Source organism: Apodemus sylvaticus, chromosome 12 (genome assembly GCF_947179515.1).
Source record: "Apodemus sylvaticus chromosome 12, mApoSyl1.1, whole genome shotgun sequence".
In the NCBI taxonomy this organism is placed as follows: Eukaryota; Metazoa; Chordata; class Mammalia; order Rodentia; family Muridae; genus Apodemus; species Apodemus sylvaticus.
The window spans coordinates 57,712,165-57,734,475 of record NC_067483.1 but is presented as its reverse complement, the minus strand read 5'-3'; the positions used below and the strand labels follow the sequence as shown (position 1 = coordinate 57,734,475).

General features: G+C 37.6%; 2 protein-coding genes across 7 annotated transcripts in view; one reads left to right on the top strand and one right to left on the bottom strand.

Annotated features, from left to right (window-relative positions):
• Positions 1-11,708, bottom strand: part of Tpr (translocated promoter region, nuclear basket protein) — a 51,853-nt gene extending 40,145 nt beyond the window's left edge. For 3 of the 4 annotated variants that reach the window (XM_052200567.1, XM_052200568.1, XM_052200569.1), the window contains exons 1-8: positions 11,628-11,708; positions 10,990-11,289; positions 9,549-9,653; positions 8,426-8,499; positions 4,842-4,938; positions 3,305-3,408; positions 2,970-3,134; positions 435-527 (exon numbers count right to left, since the gene is read on the bottom strand). In XM_052200567.1, the coding sequence (XP_052056527.1) occupies positions 435-527; positions 2,970-3,134; positions 3,305-3,408; positions 4,842-4,938; positions 8,426-8,499; positions 9,549-9,653; positions 10,990-11,289; positions 11,628-11,697 (1,008 nt within the window). In that variant the 5' untranslated portion in view covers positions 11,698-11,708. Of the gene's footprint in view, positions 1-434; positions 528-2,969; positions 3,135-3,304; positions 3,409-4,841; positions 4,939-8,425; positions 8,500-9,548; positions 9,654-10,989; positions 11,358-11,627 lie in introns of those variants that run through there. The other variant, XM_052200570.1, reaches the window with a different exon arrangement.
• Positions 11,709-11,849: 141 nt separating this feature from the next.
• Positions 11,850-22,311, top strand: part of Odr4 (odr-4 GPCR localization factor homolog) — a 32,132-nt gene continuing 21,670 nt past the window's right edge. The window contains exons 1-5 of one of the 3 annotated variants that reach the window (XM_052200578.1): positions 11,850-11,948; positions 13,785-13,893; positions 16,000-16,134; positions 19,555-19,650; positions 21,594-21,700. In XM_052200578.1, the coding sequence (XP_052056538.1) occupies positions 13,795-13,893; positions 16,000-16,134; positions 19,555-19,650; positions 21,594-21,700 (437 nt within the window). In that variant the 5' untranslated portion in view covers positions 11,850-11,948; positions 13,785-13,794. Of the gene's footprint in view, positions 12,031-13,784; positions 13,894-15,999; positions 16,135-19,554; positions 19,651-21,593; positions 21,701-22,311 lie in introns of those variants that run through there. The other 2 variants (XM_052200579.1, XM_052200580.1) reach the window with 2 other exon arrangements.

The window sequence follows — 22,311 nt, the reverse complement described above, 5'->3', positions numbered from 1 at the left end:
AATGAACCGAGAAGGACTAGGAATTTGAAGCCAGCTTAAAGGCTATTGAAGTAGGGTCAGTCCATTCTGGAAAACATAGTAAGATATCTAAAAATAACAAAAAACCAAAAATATTTGACAATATTTTGTCAAATAACACAAATATACATGCTTTTATAATTTTGTAAGTGAAACTTATTTTAGGGATTGGCACATAGCTCTACTGGCTGAATCTTCACTAGTGTGCTGACCCCAGCATTGTATAAAAACCAGTGTGATGGAAGTATACCTCTAATGCCAGAACTCCAGAGGTAGAAACAGGAGCTTAAAGAGTTCAAGGCTATCCTTAGCTATACTGTAAGCTGTAAGGACAGCCCAGGGAGATCAAACTAAACCAAACCACCACCACAACAATAAAATCAAAACAAAAATTTTCTTAAGTGATCATCAAATACCTCTTTTAATTTTGTCAACAAGTCCTCTACATGTTTCTGAAGATGTTCATTTGATGTTTTCAAGCCATTCATCTGTTCTTCCAGTCTCAAAACCTATAAACAAATGGGAAAGAGTCTTTAACAACTGAGATAATTTGATAGGAAGTTTATACTGTCAAAAGTAAAATATAACCCCTTCAAAAAGAAGGGAAATTTATGATACATAGCTATGACTAAGAAAATGTGGTTCTGATTAATAAGACCTTATTCTTCTGTCATCAGCATGCAATGTGGTGAAACTCCTTTAGCATACATTCCAGCCTCCTTCCACTGTGTCTACTGAGTATGTAGTTTAAAAGCCCAGTGGAATCTGAAGTCTAGCTACAACAATTTCTGAAAGAGCAGAGAGGGCCAGAAAGGGCACTTGACTGCCCCACTGTGCCCTTTACCACCGGAAGACAGTGCTCTGGTTTCATACAGGCAATGCCACTGACAGTGCTTGGTCCACAGCAGCAGAAGGACCATCTGTAGTTCAGATAGTGGATATACTCAAAATGGTTTACTTTTAAGGAAATCCATTGAAAAGATTCCCATACAAGTACAAGCTTCAGATAATATTAAGATCAGTATCTGGTGAAAGAAGGCAAACCCAATCCATCACTTCATGATGGTGGCCAGTCCTTTCAGACTGTGTGACCTGGACACAGTCTCTTGAAAATCATCTCAGAGAAGACTCCTGAACCTTGTTGGAGGTCCATATCAAGTTTCTTACCACCTACACTATGGAAAAACTGCAGGGCTTCTCAAGAGAGATGCTCTAGACATCGGGAGTGTTTGCTCACTATACCCTCAAAGTAAACCCCACCAGGAGCAATCCTCCTCAGAAGTCAGCAACACTGCGGGCCCTAGAGATGATGCAACAAGAATTCTCTGCCACAAAACCTTTGCTCTTCTTCCTCTTTTCCACAGGCCTTATCTCTCTGCTCATGCATAACAAGACTTTATAATCGACACTATCTTCAGTCAGCTTAGGGTGAACACTGGATATGCTATGCCAAATACAAATCCTTGCTTGGTCTTAGAGATACTCTAGCTTACCACATGACAGATATTCCAAATCATTAGCCATTCATTCAAATTACATTCTTGGACCTTTAGACAGGCTTTAGGTTTTTCTAAAGGTTTCAGGCTTTTGGATTTGCTCATAAATTCCTTGTTTAAATTTCAAACTGGCAAAAACTATAGACAACAGTTCAGCTAAGTTATGCCCAAAATTGAAGAAAACTCAAGTGAAAGATAATTTTAACCATAAACAGATAAACTTTTAATTTTAATTCTGTTGTCATTAGCATAAAGCCACACAATCACTTAATATTAGAATACAGGGTTGACAAAATGCTTCCATATTAGTCATCCTGTAGTGAATAAGGACTCCATAGGGAATTATCTAGTTTGGGCTCTTAGGATGTTTATTTTAATCTAAGAAAAGAAAGAATTAACAATAATCAGCCCTATCCAGGCAACTCAATGTCTCAATGGTTGAAAAATAAGGTTAATGTTGTTGAGAAATTTTAATGGTAGTGTTGTTCCCATCACAAATTTGACATTGTTAGTTTTCCAGCAGGTGCACATGCTTTTAAATGGTTTCTCTGTAGAATATTTCCTTGCCACAATTATAAATTAGGTTACAATCAGAAATCTGTTTAACATTTTGTTTAACATATTATAACTGACTCTACTGAAAAGATTAGTCCTGATCCAAAAACATTTTTCAAACTCCTAGTCAAAGCTGTTTTAGGTAAGATGATTACTATGGACTCTGATCTATACAGTGAGAATTGTGTGTAACAGTAGCTCCTGATACCCCAGGGGAAACATAGATGAACTGTAGACACTACAGGGTCTAGTGTAAGAAATCAACAATGGGTGAAAACATGGAGACTCTTCTTACTGGTCAACTTTTACTCGATACTCATTTTTTTTTTATTTGACTTTAAATGGCCTTGTCATGAAACATATTTTAGTCTTTCAGAATTATCATAGTCATTCACATATTGCATTCTCCTAATGTTTGCATGCAACCATTCAGTGCACCAAATGACTCACTTTAAGAATAAAGGAAGAAAACAGACCAGTCAACTGAACTTATATCACTATAGTAACACAGAGAGGAAAAGGCTCTGGGTTTATTGTCTATCCAAATTGACAAGATTGACACACACAAAAAAAGGAAATTAAATAAATAGGAGTTCATTTTTCCATTGTCATACAATGCAAATTAATAGTGTACTGTAAGTCAAAATAGAGAAAAATCAACTGATGGAACAATGTGTTTGAACATAGTTCACAAACTCGGTGCTACTTCTTAAGTGTAAGGTTTATTATTAGAGTGGGTGGTATAGAATGTCATTACAAAATCCTCTAAACATTCCCCTAGGTTAAAGTTAAGCTCTGCTGTCACATACAACACAAATTTTGTATCTGAGGACTCATAAATGTCACATCCTGATGTACAAAGGCCACCTCTAATATAAGCAAGGTAATTACACTACTCACCTCTTCTTTTTTGTTTTCAAGATTACACTTAAGTTCCAGAATTTCATTTCCTTTTTCTCTTCCTAGAGCCAATAGCTCATCAGTTTTGGTTTTCAACTCTGCGTTCAGCCATGAATTCTGATTGTGTAGCAATTCCTTTTCTTGTTCTAAGCGTTTTTCTCGATACTAAAAAGAAAATTTTAGAGTAATATTTACTTACTTTAAATAAATGTAGCTCAGGGACACTGACTTTATTTCAGAGTAAAAATTAGATTATTAAATAAGATAACACAAAATACAGTAAATAGATCCTTAGGCATTTGAGTCTGCATTTACTGGGAATCAATATTACTTGCCTTCACAGCAACATCAGAAGCTTGAAGTTCATCCAACTTTAACTGAAGTTCACCCTTTGTCGTGTTGCTTTCTTTAAGTTTTTCATTTAGACGTTTGACATCCTCTAAAAAGGAGGATGAGAGTGAGCATTTGAAAATAATGACTAGCTAACACTCACAGAAACTAAGTAAGAAAATATATTAGAAATATAAGCCTTTAACACAAAGTGCTTTTCAACTCCCTGTTTTAGCTTGATTCTGTCATAATTATAAACTAAATTCCTATCTAAAACCTTTTCATTTTATTATAAGTACTTAAGTTAAAAGGTAATGAAAATATACAAATTGGGGCTGGAGAGATGGCTCAGCGGTTAAGAGCACTGACTGCTCTTCTGAAGGTCCTGAGTTCAAATCCTATCAACCACATGGTAGCTCACAACCATCCATAATGAGATCTGATGCCTCCTTCTGGTGTGTCTGAAGATAGCTACAGTGTACTTAAGATATAATAATAAATAAATCTTTAAAAAAAAAAGAAAATATACAAATTGTCTATTAAAATGTACACATTTAATATTTTTCTGCTCTTCAATAACCATGTTTTTATGAAACTAATTCATTTAATCCTAATTACCACCAGCGAGCTAATCAACACAACCAGCAAGCACTCAGAAGTCACTCTTCCAAAAAATAAGTTCCAAGTTGAGTATTACTACACAGCATGTGAATGTTTTTTCTATTTACAGAAATTACATTTTTAAAAAAGCCCAAAGGCAAGAATCATTTTGACAAATATATTAAACATGGTATGGTGATACATTTTATATTCCTATCTCCTAAGCTCAGTTTCTGTTTAAAAAATTAAGACCATTTTATACCTGACTAATGAACTTTAATAATTTTTGTCCAGTGTTACTTCATTTGTATGTCCTTCTTTTTTCTGCTAATAGCCGCCTTTATAGTGAGTTTATGTCTATACTCTGATCTCTGCCAACCTTCTCATGTCTTCTTTTCATGGCCCACTGAGTTTAATTATAGTTGTTTCCACTCATGAACTCACTGCAATATGAACATGTGCTACTAGGCCACACTTCCAAGAGACTAGGCCTACCAATCACATCATGGAAGGGTGTGGGCCCATGAGGCTCACCCCTCCCTGAAGTACTGACAGCTAATGGTTGCCGAGGGAGGGTGTTTTCTTCAGTATGCAGTCAGGTAAGCTGCCCATTCTCTAGTTTGACTTATTCTTTTATTAATTTTCAAGACAGGGTTTCCACTGTATAGCCCAGGCTGCCCTAAAGCTATGTAGAATAGGCTGGCCTCAAACTCAGATCTGCCTGCCACTGAATCCCGAGTCCTGGGATTTAAAAGCAGGTGACATGATGCCTGGCTGACATCTGGATAATGGCTAGGAGATATGGACATGGAAGGAACAACAGTATTTTTAAACTGAACTTGCACACTGAAGAAACAGAATAAAGAAATATAACATTAGAGGTAAGTCCTAGCACCAACAATAACAAAGAATGCAGTTAAAGTCACAAATGTTTTTTCATACCTGTTAAATATTCAACTTCCTGAGATAATCTCTCATTGGTTCTGATTAAATCTCTTTTTTCAGCTTCTAACTCTTCCTTTGCTCTTGTAAACTGGCTCTGTCATATCAAGAAACAGGAAGTTCAAGAATGTAAGTTAAACAATCAATACAGGTACTTGAATCATCAGTTCAACTACTATTGCTTTCTTTCCTTATAACTTAGGTATCAACAAATTAACAAATACTCCTAACCATAACACCTCTCTTTCTGAGTTTTAAATTCATTGTTCCTAGGCTTATAAATACATTATCACTCATTACACTGAAATGTCCTAATTATTTATATTGCCTTTATATTATATTGCCTTTATATTATATTGCCATATAGTATGTAATAGATAATTTGCATGTCTTCAAAGATCAACTGTGGAAACTATCACGCATTTGTGTTTGGGTTCAAATTACTATTTGAAAGCTTCCTTACGAGGGTTTTAGAGTTATAAGCAACAATACCAATCGTTTAACCAACAACTGAGCATTCTGAATGGGCCTGGTGGAACATGCCAACACACGATGTGAAACACAATTATCTTACAATTGCTTTAACCTGCATTTTTCTGTTAGTACATTTTGTGCTCTCATTTATTACTTATGCAACATACTTCCTTTGCATGCCTTTTTCTTTCCTTACCACCTGAAAGAAGACATATGTTATACAGACTTAATGGCTTATATGCAAGTATTTATGTAGAGAATGTTAAACTTCAAATGTAGTTTTACATTTTCTGTTGCAAGGTGAGAAACACACACACACACCCACATATATATATATATATATATATGTATGTATTTCCTATACATATTTCCTTTGCCTTTATTTCTAACGTTTCTTTAAAAGATTAATTTACTTAGAAAGAGACCCTAACTCAAAAATATTAGGACCACCCTCAAAACAAAACAAGGGCCAAAGCCACAGCTCAGGGAACAAAGGCCGGGCTGCTAATTCTTGATTGGTCTCTATTCATTGAGGTAATGTTTCAACTGAACCTAGAGTTCACCAAGACAGCCAGTCCATGTTGTCTTTACAGTCTAGTTCAAGTGATCACTTAGTCCTTGAAATTACAAAATGGCAGCCATACCCACCAAGCACTTGTGGGCTCTAGGGATTCAAACCCCGGTTCTCAAGCCTGATGCATGTGATTTAAGTGCTGAGCCATCCACAGCTCCACTCGAAGTCCTTAAAATGCTTTCACACTTAGAAACCTCTTTTAAATAAATGTTTATAAAAAAGTATATAACATAGAGATAAAACCATACCAAATCATTATAGTTAAGTGAATCAATCTCATTTTTTTAATCAGAGTAGCTAAAAATATCTATTTCTCCAAATCCTAGCAATCCAATTTTATTAACTAGAACCCTCATATACATTGTGAGACCTTTTCATTCTACAGATTTGTTCCTCCAACCTGCATTCCCTTCACCCCACCCACCAGCTTCATCTGTCTCCACATATTTGACGAATTGCTTAGCTGACTCTAGATAAGCCACATCATTTCTCTGTAATGGCTTATCACATGTTCTCATATTTGCCCATTCTGTGGCATATAACTTTTTTTTAAAGACCAAATATTATACTGTGTGTACACAGAGCAAATTTTCTTTATCCATTTGTCTGTGACTAACTACAGGTTGTTTCCAAACTTTTGGATACTCTGACCCATGTGAGTAAGCCTACGTTTACAATGTAGAGATTCCTCTGAGTAGGACACCCAGGAGAAGGGCTGCTAGGTTACAGGGCAGTTCTATATTTAGTTTATGAACCTCTATATTTTCCCCACATTGGTTGTATCCAGCTATACATAATGTATGTACACAGTACATATACACAGTAATGTATAATCAGCAATAAGAACTGTTCCCTTTTCTCTGTATTTCTGCCAACGTATCTTTGATAACAACCATGTGTAATCACCAAAGTGTGTTCATGTATTTTACTTACTTCTTTTACAATTAACAAATGAGACCTCTTTCATATACCTGATTTCTGTCTTCTTTGAAAATAAGTCTTTTGTCCACTTTCAAAGAAAATTACTTATTTCTACCACTACTTCTTTATAAAACTTGGATATTAGGCTCTTATCAGATAAGTGGCTTACAGCTATTCCCCTGTCCCCTATTCTGGGTAGCTACTGTTTTGCTTTGTTTCCTTTGTAGCACACAAGGTCTTCCTTTTGTTATGGTCATAATTATTTTTGTTCTTATGGTTTAAACATTTGATGATTTCTAAAAAGACCATTGTTAAATCCAAAGGCTGACAGTTTTGCCCCTGTTGTCTTCCAGTTTTACAGTTTCAAGAAAGAAAGAAAAATAAATAAATAAATAGATTAAAAAACAAAACCAAATCCACTATCACCAAACCAATTTTCTATTGATGGTACTCCATATTCATTTTGTTGTATTTTGTGTTTCTAAGCAACATTATTATTCATTAGAACAACAATTTCCCTTTTTTGTTCTCTAGTGACCTTGTAAAACATTTACTTCTAAATACACCTAAGAATGTTTTCACGAATGGTATTGTTTACTTATTTTCAATAGAAACCAGCTGCTTTACAAATGGCCATCTAAGGACCATAGTTTGGGTTCCAGTCTGTGGCATTATTGCTAAGTGATATTAATTTCAGAAGGTTTTTGTAGATCACTGAGGGTGTGCCTTTGAAGAAAAAAGTAGTACACCAGCCCCTCTGCTACCTGCTATTTGCTTCCTATTCTGAGGTCAAGTTTCCTCCACTAAATCCTCCTACCATGGGTGTGTGGCTTTCTTTGGCCCAAAACAATACAGCAAACTGATCTTGGATAGAACCTGTAAAATTGTCAATGAAAATAAACCTCTATGTTTATATAGTTAAATAAGTATGTTCCATGTTTTATTACAGTGTCTAACAGAAAGCTGGCCTACAAGGCAGTTAAACACATCATTTCCTAGCTCTTACCAGTTTTGTTTTGTTAAATTGTATCTATTTGTGTGTCCACAGTTTTTCTAGGTTATAGACTTCACTCTGTTGTTGTTTCATCAAACTTACAATGTGTATCAGGACCTCACATTAAAGCCTATACTAATTTGGAACCCACCTCATACAACAACATGCTGTTATTCTTCCACATATAAATACGTATTTTAAGTTTTCTGAAAACTAACTTTTTAATATCGAGGCAAACAAAACAAAACCTAAACAACAAATTAAGAAATTTAAAGGGCTCAAAGCACTGTTTATTCCTTGCAAATTAACTTACCAAAATATTTTGGGTATATTATGCACCTATAAAGAACTGAAAGCATGTTTTTCTTACGTAGTAAAGGAACAGTCCCCAATGTAGAGTGGCCCAGCTCCCAAGTATATAAAAATACCATGAATGCTGGGCTATGGTTGCTATTCAATAGATGACACATAAAAACCAACTGAGAGAAAGTGTATGTATGCACACATTTCTATGTATTGTTGGCAGCTTCTAGTGGAATGTTTCCCCTTCCACTGACTAGTATTGAATACCTAAAAGCAGAATAGAAAACTTTCAGTATCATAATGCAATCAGCTTTTTACCTGAATGCCTAGATTACGGTCTTGAGCAGTTTCAAGTTCTTTGCTTTTCTCAGTTAACACTTTTACTTGATTATCTAGACAAAAGGGATGTAATGAATACAGATACATTAACTTAAAATTTGTATCTTTATCCAACTACCACCATCACACATACTCATTTATGACCATATTCCAAATATGTTCCCATCTTACTATATTACAGACTAAAAGGTGTAAGTATGCTACAATCAGATATAAATATTTTATTCCCAATTTGTAGAAAAATTAGTAATGTCAATTTTTTAAATTCCATTTTCTAGGTAAATTTATATAAAATAAAGCGAGCGGATTAGGACCAATAAACATAATACAATTTGAACTACATAAAATACATTCATTATATATTATAATAAATGTGTTTTTTTAAATCTCTAAGAATCATGTTTGTGCTGTCTTACACTCATGATATGTTTATCTTCCTGTATACAACTCTAATAATTAGAATGCAGTTATATAAGAAAAATACACATTTGAAAATTTCTTTTACGAAAGTGTCTACAGCCAGTCATAGAAGTTCACATTCATAATCCGAGTCCTTGGAAGGCAGGGTGGCTAGATGCTGGTGTGAAAGTCTGCAAGCTCACAGAGGCAGAGAAAGCACCCAGCTCAAGTCCCAGAACAAATGCCCCTCTCTCAAGATATCTTTAAAAAAAAACCTTTCAAACCAAATGTTCCTTCCTTCTACTTCCTGTATGTCTTTCTATCTGTCCTAACTCCCTCTTACTCTCTGTTCTTTTCTTAATAAACCTATGTTTATTTCCTGTCAACTGGTTGCTTACTCTGCCTGTTTATAACACTCAAGCAGAAAGCTTCTCACATTAAATGTGCCATAGCTGAGCCACACTCCAACTAAAATCAGAATTCTCCAGTGAACAACACAGCTTTGGAGTCTACAGTGTGATCGGTCTGCCTCTGGGCCTGAAGGCAGAGGAGCTGGGTGTTTCTTACCTTGTTTGTATCCCTGTTTAGGGCTTTGCTACCTGGAAAGCCTGTTTCCAACAGTGGCAGGCGCCCTGCCTATGTGATTTCCAAAGGTGTAACTGGACATCCCAGAACAGTTATAGAGATCGAATCAAATACTTACTTAGCTTCTCAAGCTCCAGCCTCAAGTTCTGACACTCCCGGGTTTCATTAACAAGCCTCTCCTGACTCTGGGATAGCCTCTTCTCTATCTCAAAGTATTGTTGTTCTACAAAAGACAAGTCCAAGCACTATGAATAACATCATGCACACATGACCTTGAAAGCAGTATTAGTATCACTGTTTATTTCTTCTAATACTGACTGCAGAACTTAAGACACAATATTGGAAAATACAATCTCAATAAGCAGATTAAACACTGAAAAGGACTTTTCCACTATTCTCAACTGACATATAACAAAAGACCACATTGCCTAAAAGGGGATTCATAAATTAATTTCATCTAGGCAGGCAATGCATCCTGGCATTTTCTCCAGACTTCAGGAGAAATATAAGTTATGTAATAAATAAAAAATACTTAATTAAAAAGTGCACTGTTTTAAAAGATTTAATGTAAAAGTAATTTAAATGCTACCTACTTAAAATTCTGTGAAAATAAACCTACAGACTTCCCTCAAAGAGACATTTGTCTACCTCATCCCAGTATAGAGACATATAAATCACTCAGTATTGACTCTGTGTAAATTAATAAACAGAATACAGTGTATTATACAAAATTCTCAGAGTCATAAAATACCTGGATATTATCAACTTTGCTTGAAGAAAAAAATTAAATCAGGTATACATTTCTAATTAATCTACCAAAATACAGACTTCCAGTCCCTTAATTAACGATAAACCAAAACGTATAACAAAAAATTCTGTTTTTTAAATTACTACTATTTCCTTTCTTCCAAGGAAAGTCTGTAACTTTCTTATACAAAAGCAAGTATGAGAACTTACAAGTAGATCTTTTTATTATATGTTTTCTATCAAGTCTCAATGCTCTGAGAGAAACATATATCCAACTCATTTAGTGCAATTTCACCGCTTTTTCTAGTGCTGTCTTTTTGTATACAAATTCATCTATGTGACCACCTAGCTCATTATCAGACCACAGGGTGTTATATACATACTAACAAGGCATCGAAAAGGTGAAATGGGTAAAGGCTTATAAATCCAGCTTAAGTAAAAAATAGGGGAAATTACTGTCATTAAAGTACAACAAAACACGATTAGATTAGGATTGCATAGTCCTGAAAGTCTGGTGCGAACTGGCTCAAATTCTCCAGTTTCTGTCGGTGGGCCCACGTAAGGAGCTCGTACCTAAGACCACGCTAAGTAAAAGGAAAACAAGGTGAACGAAGGTGGATTAGATCTGGTAGGATCCCTGCCCCCATCTCCTTAAAAAAAAAATCACACAGCGAAGAGAAAAGTGAAGGCCTACAATGCACACGGAGCCTGAAAAGATGCTACCTGCACACCTCACAGGGCAGAGTGCAAGCGTGCAAAGAGGAAGGTCGGGCCACAGCTCCAAACGAGGGCGCCAAGAGCCTCTCACTTACCACTCTCCACCTTAAATTTCTCGTGCCGCCCCTTCAGGCAGTCGATCTCGGACTGCTGTTCGGCCAGGAACTTCTCAAGTTTGTTCTGGGTCGACTTAGGCAGTTTGTTCAGCTCCGGCCGCTCCAGCACTTGCTGCAACACCGCCGCCATGTCGGCCGGGGTCGTGGTGGCAGCAGCGGCTGAAGGAGAAGCGAAGGAGCAAGGAGAAGCGCGGAGCCCAGACGCCTGAGCCGCCCCGTCCGCTGCCTCGCTCGCAGACTCCCGCGCGCCTGCCCTCCGGAGACTCCCGCGGCGGGACCCTGGGAAATAGAGTCCCGCGTTAGACACAGTAAGGGCCGCGCCACCGCGCCCTCTATGCGCACGCAGCCGCCGGAAGCTATGCACGCTGGGAATGCGAGTTCACAGCAGCCTCTGTCCCAGTTTCTTTAGGTTCACCGGTTTCCAGACCCAAAGGCTCTTGGGAAATGTAGTATATTTCTCATCCGCTTCTGCGAGTTCAGCCCACACCTCCCCTTCCACTTCCTTCTTTCTCCCCGCCCCCGGCTCGCCTCCTATGGCTGTGAGGAATGTCCGCGCGGTGGCGCTACCTAAGTACTCAGCAGCCCTCGTCCTTCCCCGAGGAGTAAGACGACCTTACCGTCAAAACCCCGGGATGTCATGGGTACTTCTCTGTGGCCACTTCTTGAAACCGAGCCACTAGAGGGCATGGATCGCGGCAGGGCGTCTCGACAGGCTCTGGGCTACCGCCACGATCTCAATGGTACCTGGAAAGGGGCGGGGTGCAGGCCTCACTCGCTTTGGTAGAAGAGCTGCGGAGAAGGGTGCGGGACGGCTTGCGTCATCAGTATGCACCCGTTGGTGCCGAGCCCCTCGTTTGGAGTAGGAAGTGTCTGCTGTCGCTTTCTGATGAGATCATAGTCTGTGGACGTGGGACCTGAGTGGCACCTGGCTTTTGAAGGTAGCTACTTGTACCCTAACCCGAGTTCTCTTGCTAACAGAAAGTTCGAGGGATTTGCTACATGTGCACATTCTGAGAACAAGTGAGTCGGCCAAGAAATGTTTGTGCACTCGGGCACCAACAGCTTCATTTTCAGGGGGAGAAAAGAAAGGATATAGGGAACATATGGGACAGTCACTCTGGTGCACACTCAAGCCCTGTTCTGAGGAGATTAGCCTATGTCAAACCTCGTACCTACATGGTTTTGTGGGTATGAGGTACTGGATGATTTAATGCGAATTAAAGTAATCTGGTTAATATTTTAAACAAATTAAGAAGACTTTTGTTGTTTACATAGTAAGATGACATTGCAGACAAATGTCTGATGTTGACGCTTTTAATAAGAAAACATTTTACGACAGTTTTATTGAGACACTTGTCATGTGTTTCCAGATCACGATTCAGCAGTATGACCATGTACTTTGTTTCATGGCTGGTTACTTTTCTGGAAAAATTTCTTGATTGGAAATAAGGATAGCACATGCTTGTGATCTCAGGCATTAGAATTGGGTTATTATTTCAGGAGAGCCTGTGTTAGTAATAGGCTCTCTCTTAATGAAGGGGGTGGAAGGGATTAAGTTAGTAGGGATATTATATTAGTTTCCATTCACAAGCTGAAGAAGAGAATAGGAGATGTTCTTTGCAACGATGTAATTGAAGGGCTGAGTATTCGTTGCCAGTGTGAGCAAAACAGATGGAGAGAAGGTAAACCCCGCTTTCCCCACTCATTACTTTTGTAATTTGGAGGAACTATTTAACATTTCCTTTTGATTTCTTTATGTATAAAACAGATGACAATAAATAGTGCTTACCTTGCTGGAATTTGTATTAAATATTAATACATGTGAAGTCCTTAGAAAAAATGCCCCATGTAGAACAGAAGCTATGTAGAGAATTGTCATTACATTACTGTTTACCTCAGCGGCTCTTACTATGAGTTGTCTCATAGAAAACAGTCATTTTACAATCCTCTCTCCTCTCAATGAACTAATCAGAAATTCAGCTTTCATATATTAGAAATGAGAATATCAATGTTCACCAATAAATTGTCATAGAGAATGCAGCTAAGAAGTAAGTCTAAAATAAGAAATTAGATGTGTTGATTAATGATTTCATTATTTCCTTATCCCAAGAGTGGCTCTCTCATGGCTAATTGGTAATTATGATATTTGTTATTTTAGTTTTGTTTTCTTCCTGAAACCTTTTGAGGCAAGGTTTCACTATTTCGATCAGATTGTCCCAGAACTCACTATATAGCTGTGAATGGCCTCCAACCCAAGGCATCAAGTCTGCTTCAGCCTCGGGGCTGCTGGAATTCCAGGCTTGCACCACCATGTATGACTGGGACTCTTTTTCCTTCCTTCCTTTCTTTTCTGAAAGGATTTTTAGACATATTATTGTTTGGTGTGTATATCTGTGTGAGTGTACTACATGAGTGCACACTTGTGAAGTGGGAGTCAGATTTCCTGGAGCTGCAGCTAAAGGCATTTGTGCACCACTGGATTTGGATGCTGGGAATTGAACTCAAGCTTTGTGGAAAAACAGCAAACACTGCTAACCGTTAAGCCATCACTCTGGCCCCGACAGGGTTGTTTCTTACAGCACTGTACTAAGAATCCCAAAGCTGCATTTCAGCTGTATAAAAGAAGAATGCCCTATTCAGTAAATGATCACTGCAAGGTATAGGACAATTTTGGGAATGGGCCCCTTTTTTTGATCTATTGCTTGTCCACCAATGCTAAAACATCAAAATTTGCCCCCCACCCCAAGTGCTAACTTTTATATCTTGTAATTAAGGCTGTCAATAATGGGAAGAACCTACATTGTAGAAGAGACTGTTGGCCAGTATCTGTCAAGCATCAACCTACAGGGAAAACCTTTTGTCTCTGGTCTTTTGATAGGACAGGTATGTATATGTCTGCTACTCTGCAGGTTGATAAAAAACAAATTACTCATTAGTTTAAATTAAGTATACCATTTACTAGTAAATTCAAAGTTGTGATGTGGAAGGAACATAATTTTTTTTTCAAAGATCTATTTTATTTATATGAGTATACTGTAGTTGTCTTCAGACACACCAGAAGAGGGCATCAGATCCCATTGCAGATGGTTGTGAGCCACTATGTGATTGCTGGAATTTGAACTCAGGACATCTAAAAGAGCAACCAGTGCATCTGGAGCTATGGGTCTCTCCATGTGTTCTCTTTGGTTGGTGGTTTAGTCCCTGGGCACTCTGGGGGTACTGGTTGGTTCATATTGTCATTCCTCCTATGGGGCTGCAAGCTCCTTCAGCTCCTTGGGTCCTTTCTCTAGCTCCTCCATTTGGACCCTGTGCTCAGTCTAATGATTGGCTGAGAGCATCCACCCTCTGAATTTGTCAGGAGCTGGTAGAGCCTCTCAAGAGACAGCTATAACAGGCTCCTGTCTGCAAGCACTTGTTGGAATCCACAATAGTGTCTGGGTTTGGTTTATGGGATGGATCCCCAGGTGGGGCAGTCTCTCGATGGCCTTTCAGAAGGAACATAATCTTAAGAAGTTAACCTAAAGTGGATCTTGGAGTTAACATTTGAAAGAGTAGAAAGCCTGGCTGAAGCTTGAATAAGTATGATCATTTTCTCTTTGGTACTTTGAAAGTAACTTATAATGTCAAAAGGTCACAATTTAAGCCTTCCCTGACCAGATAATTCACATTTTGCTTTCTGTGTGGTTTGGACTGGATACACAGTGCAGTTGGTATCTGCCCAACATACATAACTAGTGCCCTAGGTTTCACCCCCAGTGTTACTGGTGGCTGTCAGAGTGGTCAAAGTCAGGACCAGTTCTTTCCAAGTTCTTGGCCTCTTATCCCAATAATTCAAAATAAGGACTCACATTTGCAAATGTGGCAAGATAACTTTGCAAGGAGAAAAGCAGGAATCCAGATGCACTACAGCCACATGAGGGAGGTAAGTGCCCAAATTATATTTGTGGCTTAGTTTTATGGGGTTCAAAAGAGGGGCATTCTGGCTAGAGTGTAGGTTGAGTGGCTGTCTATTTGGTTGCTAGGTTAGATAAAGTCTGATACTCATTTTCCCCAAAGTATATGCCTTTCCCCATAATCCACCTGATAAATTCAACTTAATGCATAGGTATAAGATTTCTTTTCTGAAATGTTCACTTGATGGACAGTATATCAAACTGCACACACACTTAAAACCATCCTAGGCGCATTGGACATTTCTATTCTCCTTACCAGGTATGTTGGGAATACACTTCAATAGAAACTGACTAATGTGATTCTTACCAAGGACAAGGAAGTCTGTACTGTTGCTTAGAGATGGAAGAACTATATAGTTTGATGCAGATAGGGGCCTGAGGGTGAGGCTGCTAGGAGAGAGGTGTTTGTGTGTGGTTCCTGCCAGTTAAGGGACTAGGCTACAAAATATATTATAAAAGGGGTCAGGTTTGCAATGACCCAAGTGAAATAGGGTCCCAGGCTGAGTTAACTCCTATGCTGGCCTGCCTCACTCAGCACCTTTCCAACCAGGCATTTTGGGACGTCGTAGCCCGCACTGGCTTTGAACTTACTGTTCTCATTACAGATGTGAACCACCTTAACCAGCTCCGTACTGTCTTTATTTCTTCATTGTCTGCATTCCTTCTCTTCCAGCCTGGGCTATAGTAAAACCCTGTTCAAAAACAAAAGATCGATCCCAGGGCTTTCTGCATGCTCGATGATCATTGTACCAACTGAGTTACACCCTCCATTCTAGAGTCATTTCTAAAGACCATTCTGTAATTTATATTGAAGATATCCAAGTCAATGGTTGCTATTACATACATTAAAGATAAACAGCATATATATGTGAGACATGTTGCAGGGCTGTTCGCTAAAATCAGTACCCAAGAGTATAGCTTTCATAATGAGTATTAACAATTTAAATTGCTGTAAATGCTATTTAGTTTTTGCATGACATATGTAATTCTTTTATCAGATATAACTGTAATAAGCTTTTACAATTTGTTTTTAAAGTGTTCTTCACAAAAGGATTATGTGATTCTTGCCACTAGAACACCAGCCAAAGAGGAACAAAATGGCAACCTCAAACATCCAGGAGCTAAGTTGGATAATTTGGATGAAGAATGGGTCACAGAACATGCCAGCCAGGTAATACGATCTCATTATAAAAGGAGAAAACAAAAGGAAAAAATGTTTCCTGGGTCACAAGACTAGAACTTTAAGAGTATTTTTCTTTAAATGTGTGCCGTTGTTTGTATTTAAAACAGTTTTACTGAAGGCTCTGAGCATGAATGGTTCTTAGGACTTTGCTAATTGAAGAAGTAGAGAACACATTCAATACATCAAGGGTAATACAATATGAGTAAGTGACACAGACACAATACTAGAAAAAGAACAAGCAATTGGGCAGTTTGGTAGTTGAAACACAAAGCATGTAGGAAAATGTAATTAAATGGGTGGCTTTGGAATGCAGTCCTAAGAAGTATACTTGGTAGACAAAAGCCCTTTGGTAAGGGTAGGCAGAGTCATGGTTTTTAGGGATGTAGCCTTAAAAAAAGTATATGTATGTGGCCACCAGTAAATCTGTCAGCTCCATTGTATGATCCCATACCCGTGAGTATATGGGCAGTACAAATTGTACTCACTGGGTTATTAAAAAAAAAAAAAAAGGAGAGGTTGTCTTAGGGTTTCATTGCTGTGAAGAAACACTGTGACCAAGACATCTCTTATAAAGAAAAACCTTTAATTGGGGCTGGCTTACAGTTTCAGAAGTTTATTGTTTAATCATCACGGTGGGAGCATGGTAGGTATGGTGTTGGAGAAGGAACTGAGAGTTCTACATCTGGATCCTCAGGAGTCTGTGTGCCACACCGGGCAGAGCTTGAGCAAGAGACCTCAAAGCATACCCCCACAGTAACACACTTCCTCCAACAAAGCCATACCTTCCTCAACAAGACCACACTTCCTAATAGTGCCACTTCATGCGTTAGCCAAGCATTCAAACACATGAGTCCATCGGGGCTGTACCTATTCAAACCAGCACAAATGGCAGGAAGTAGGAAGAACATGGGGTGTTGGGGCTGGATCTGGGAAAAGTGGGGGTGGATATGATCAAAGATATCGCATGCAATTCAGAGTTTTAATAAAAGTATTATAAAGAAGTCCAGTGATAAACTTTTACTTATATTAGGAAAGGTTAAAGTGATTAATTTGCCAGTAATTTATAAGGTAACATTGATATTGGCACAGTATTAGTGGAGAGTTGAGTCTGGAGACAGAGAGAAGCTGTATATCTAAAGCAGTAGTTCAAACCAATGGCAGTATGAGCCTGAACCAGATTCTGAGCTTTGTGAGGGCACGAGTTACATTTCTTGTATTTATGGCTGTAATCCAAGGGCCTAGCACAGCATTTCCATGGTTTATGATGTGACTTGTAAAATACTAGATTAAAACTGTGTAAATAAATTGGTTTAAACTTCATAATAATTTCAGAAAAAGAACTAGAGTCATGAAAATCAGTGACTAAGTGGCTTGACAGTAAAGGAACTTAGAAAAGACAAATAGCCAAGGCTGGCAGAGATTTTGGTTGAGATTTTTCCCTTGGGTGTTAGCGAGGACAACATTGCTGTCATGAGAGGAGGACATGGATTTAGGGGTTGCTGAAAAACTAATAAATATGATAACTCACTTACAAATATTTTTTGAACTAGTTATAGCATAGAATAATAATAAAGATCATTAGAATAAGATAAAAGTAGAAATGCTGCATTTCCTTTTTAACTCAAAAAACCTCTAAGATGCATAAATGTTATATATGTTTGATTGGGCAATAGTATACAATTATAAAAAAATTCTAAGAATTAATACTATTATCTTTTAAAGAAGATACTTTAATAATCATTGGTATTTATAAATATTGTTCTGTTCTAAATTTACTTTTACTTTCTTATAACTTTTTTTTTCTTGTGTTTATAGTATGCATGCATGCATGCACGTGTATGCTCATGCTTATTTGCGTATGTGTAAGTAGAGGCTCAGGGTTTATAACAGTAATCTTTCTCAATCACTATGCCGTGTTATCCTTTTAGGTAAGACTCTCAGTCAAGCCCAGAGCCCAGTGATACAGCTTGTCTTGCTACCCAACTTGCTCTAGGGAATCCCTGTCTTCAAGGGATTGAAGGATTCCATCCTTCTCCTGAAATTACAGGCTAGCTCACAGGGCCACTCAGCATTCACATGGGTTCTTGGGATTTGAACATCAATTTTTTTTGCTTGTGCAGTAAGTGCTTGAACCACTGAGCAAACCTCCACCTTCTCTATGAAATCCAATGTGTCCTACTTAATTTATATGCAAATACATGTAAAGTGAATATATACAAATATATAATTCTACATGCAATTGATATTTTTACTTCTAGAAAGAGTTAACTTTGTATTGATTTTTTTAAAGCTATATAGGTTCTCTATGATAAATATGGGAACTTTGTTATATTTTTTATACTGATTAAATGAAATTTATGAGCTGACAAAGTGTTGATATATTAACAATTAGGCTTTAATATCTAATTTTTTAAGGTTTAACTTTATGATTATTCACTTATACCTTAAGTCTATTTATAAAAGTTAGTGAAAGTACACATTACTGAATGTGGCTGGCAGAGAAAAACGTAGTTTTTTTTTTTTAATTACCTTTTAGTCTCAGTGAATTCTTTTTTTTTATTTTATTTTTTATTCGATATAATTTTTTATTTACATTTCAAATGATTTCCCCTTTTCTAGCCCCCCACTCCCCGAAAGTCCCGCAAACCCCCTTCTCTTCCCCTGTCCTCCCACCCACCCCTTCCCACTTCCCCGTTCTGGTTTTGCCGAATACTGCTTCACTGAGTCTTTCCAGAACAAGGGGCCACTTTTAAAACTAGCCACAATCATGTAAAGGGAAAAAATAAATAGAGGTCAGATTACTATATGCATATCAAGGATTGTATGACTTTACAGGGCAGTCCTATGGAAGTTCAATGATCGAAGTACCAGTGAATACATCTGTAGGTTGACTTTAAGTTATCTCACTGAATTCAGATGTGGTAAAACAAGTCAATTTAGGCCGAGGAAAAAGCCTGAGGAAAGCATAGAATTAGAAAGCCTAGGGCCGTATGTGGTGAACAGGGTTTACCTCTGAAGGATGCTTGAATGTTTCAGAGAAAGTAGATCAGCAGTGTCTCTGAACATCACATTGGCCAGATTCTGGGAAGGTTAAAATCTCAGTCTAAGATAAAATATTTATTTTGCAGAGAGTTGGAAGAACATTGAAAAAATTTCAGTAGCTAACTTTAAAAATTTTAGGAGAAAGGATTAATGCACCTAAACAAGTTATCAAATTGTTTCATTTAAAAAGTGATTTTAAGCTATAGAGTTGAGGGCGCTCAGGGTAGGGTTGTTGAGCTGCCTCTGCCTGGATTGGCCCTCTATGTATAGTTGGTCCTGGGTAGGTATTTGCTGATTTAAAGTTTACTGTGTCAGATAGAAAAGACTGGGGTGCTCAGGATTGCTATACTCTCTTTTTACCCTTAGGTGTCCAGAATGCTCCCTGGAGGACTCACGGTTCTCGGAATATTTATTATCTCAACTTTAGAAGTAGCAGGTGATTTTCAAAATGCCCTGCGCAGAGTAAGTACAGTGTAGCAGAAGCTCTTAATGATGTATGTCAAAGTTACATATTTTACTTGACTATATGCATATGTATTGACCTTAAGCACATATATATTGCTATTAATAACTCTTTATGCTAGAATTATGCTTAAATAGCTTGTTCTATCTATTTGCTTGCAGATTGTGTGTGTAAAAATTAGTTTTCAGTCAAAGCAATATATTTTTAAATATTTTTTAAGGTTTATTTATTATACATGTACATATGGTAGGGGGAGGGCCATGCACCCACCATGATGATCTTGTGGAGGTCAGAGGATGACAACTTTTCAGATTTAGTACTCTCCTGTCTTTCCATTGATCCTAGGGGTTGAACTCAGGCTGTCTGGTTTCCATGGAAAATACCTGCTGAGCCATCTTACTGGCCCTTAAAACATTTTTCCAAAAGATGATATCATAACATTATATAACGAGTCAGAATGGTTTAACTGTTTTTCTTGTGCAATAACTTTTTTTGTGGACTTTCCATTCACTAGGAAGTGATTGCACTAATATAAAGTTGTGCTAGTCACATCTTTTTTAAGTTCTGTGATTAATATATAAACAACAATCACACACTATTCTTTATTCCTGGAAGGGGTGCATATCCTGCACCTCTTAGAACTTTTTTTGTTTTGTTTTGTTTTGGTACTGTATAAGAAAGTCAGGTAGCATGATCGAGGAGTAAAAGTCCCAAGCTGTTTTCTCTCAGAATCAAACCTAAAGCAGTCTTCGGAAGCTTTCATCTCTTTATATGCTCAAGATTCACACACGCTTTCCTTGTGAGCCAGAGGGACCTTATACCATTCCGAAACACAGAACTGGCTGTACTGTGGATACCTCTATGTGTGTAATCTCCACTTTAGATCTTTCACCTTTGCCTTTGACGGTTTTTGCCTTGGAAGAAAAGGATGTATTTCCTCCCTGGCATATTTTCAGTCTTTTGTACTCTTCCATTTTAAGTAAATTTGCCTTTTTCTGATGCTCACCATTTTTGACAGTTTGGAATACATTTTGAATCTCTGTGCATATGCTGCTTGGTTTTCTCCCTCAACCTAAAATCCCCTGGGAAGAAGTCTTACTGAAGTGGTTCTAAATCAGATTGTCCCGTGGTTGGGGCTGTGCAAGGTTATCTTGCTTGTTAAGTGATGTGCAGTCTCAGCCCACTGTGAATGGCACATCCCCAAGCAGGGGTTCTATGTTCTCTCTTTGCCCTCTCCAAATGTATGGTTTACCTGCATAATGAGACTCTCTCAATTAAAAATAAAAATAGAAAAGAAATAGTGTATCTTGAGAGATACTGCAAGGAATAGCTTTATAAAATGTATTATTGTTAATTTTCTACAATTGTGGTCATTATATAATACTTCATTTCATGAAGCACTTTCTTTGGTATCAGGAAAGCTGTGGGCCTCCTGATTGGTTGTTTTCAGACTATAGACCATAAGAATTAGATGACAAATTATATGACAGTGTTGTAAGAATGCCTAGAGCCACATTCATGATCCTCTAATCTCATTCCAAGGCTGTGTTTTATAGTTAATATTTCTGACACAAATTAGGTAACCATTCTGATTTTTTTTCTCCTAATTTTTACTACTTTCATGCTTTGTGAAATTTAAATAAGAAATGCTAACTGGGCAACATCTTCATTTTTGTGGTTAAAATATCATTTATTCCATTTATAAAAAAATAAAGTTTGTATTTTATATTCCATATAAATAAAAGTTGCTCAAAAGTAATTTATCATATTCAGTTAACTATTAATTATAGGAAATAAGGTTTTTTAGTTAAAACTCAGTTTTATGTGAATTATGCTGTGAAGTCACAAGTGGTTGATCTATCATGTAGTTCATGAAATCAGCATTGTCTTTTTCCATACTTTTCATTTTGCAATGATTCATGTATATTTTTCTGTCTTTCAGCTAATATTTTCTATAGAAAAATCTATGAGTAGAAAAAGACTATGGAATGTCACAGAGGACGAGGTCTCAGAACGCGTGACACTTCACATTTGTTCTTCTACAAAAAAGTATCTTTTATTTAGGTGTTTATGGTTAATGTGTGTAGTTCTGACTGTCAAGTCCTAGTGTTGTTGACAAATCCACACCACCCACAGTGTACCCTGCAATGAGCCAGCCATTCCTCTCCTCCCGACAAAATCATGGGCTATGCAAACCACACACCCACAGTTCTTTCCTTCAACATTTATTTTAATCATTCTTGTGAAAAAAAAAAAAAGACTATTAAGTTTGTCTTGAAAGAACACCTTGTTGCCAGTCAGCAGTGGCCCATGTCTTTAATCAGTACTTGGGAGGCAGAGGCAGGCAGATCTCTGTGAGTTTGAGGCTGGGCGTGAGTTCCAGGACAGCCATGGCTACACAGGGAAACTCTACTTCCAAAATCAACAACAACAACAACAACATCAAAAAACTCACATCGTTTTGATTAGGGATGCCAATAATGATATTAATAGTAATAATGGCTATTAATCATATGCTGAGTTAGCTAAAGTTTGATAGAGAAAGGATTTAGGAGTCTGAATTCTTTGTCAGCTCTTTATCCATGTATAATTTTGCTTCTGTAGGTTCCCAAAGTCAAGCTTAAGCAAATAAGGTTTTTGCTGTGTTAATATAATTTTTG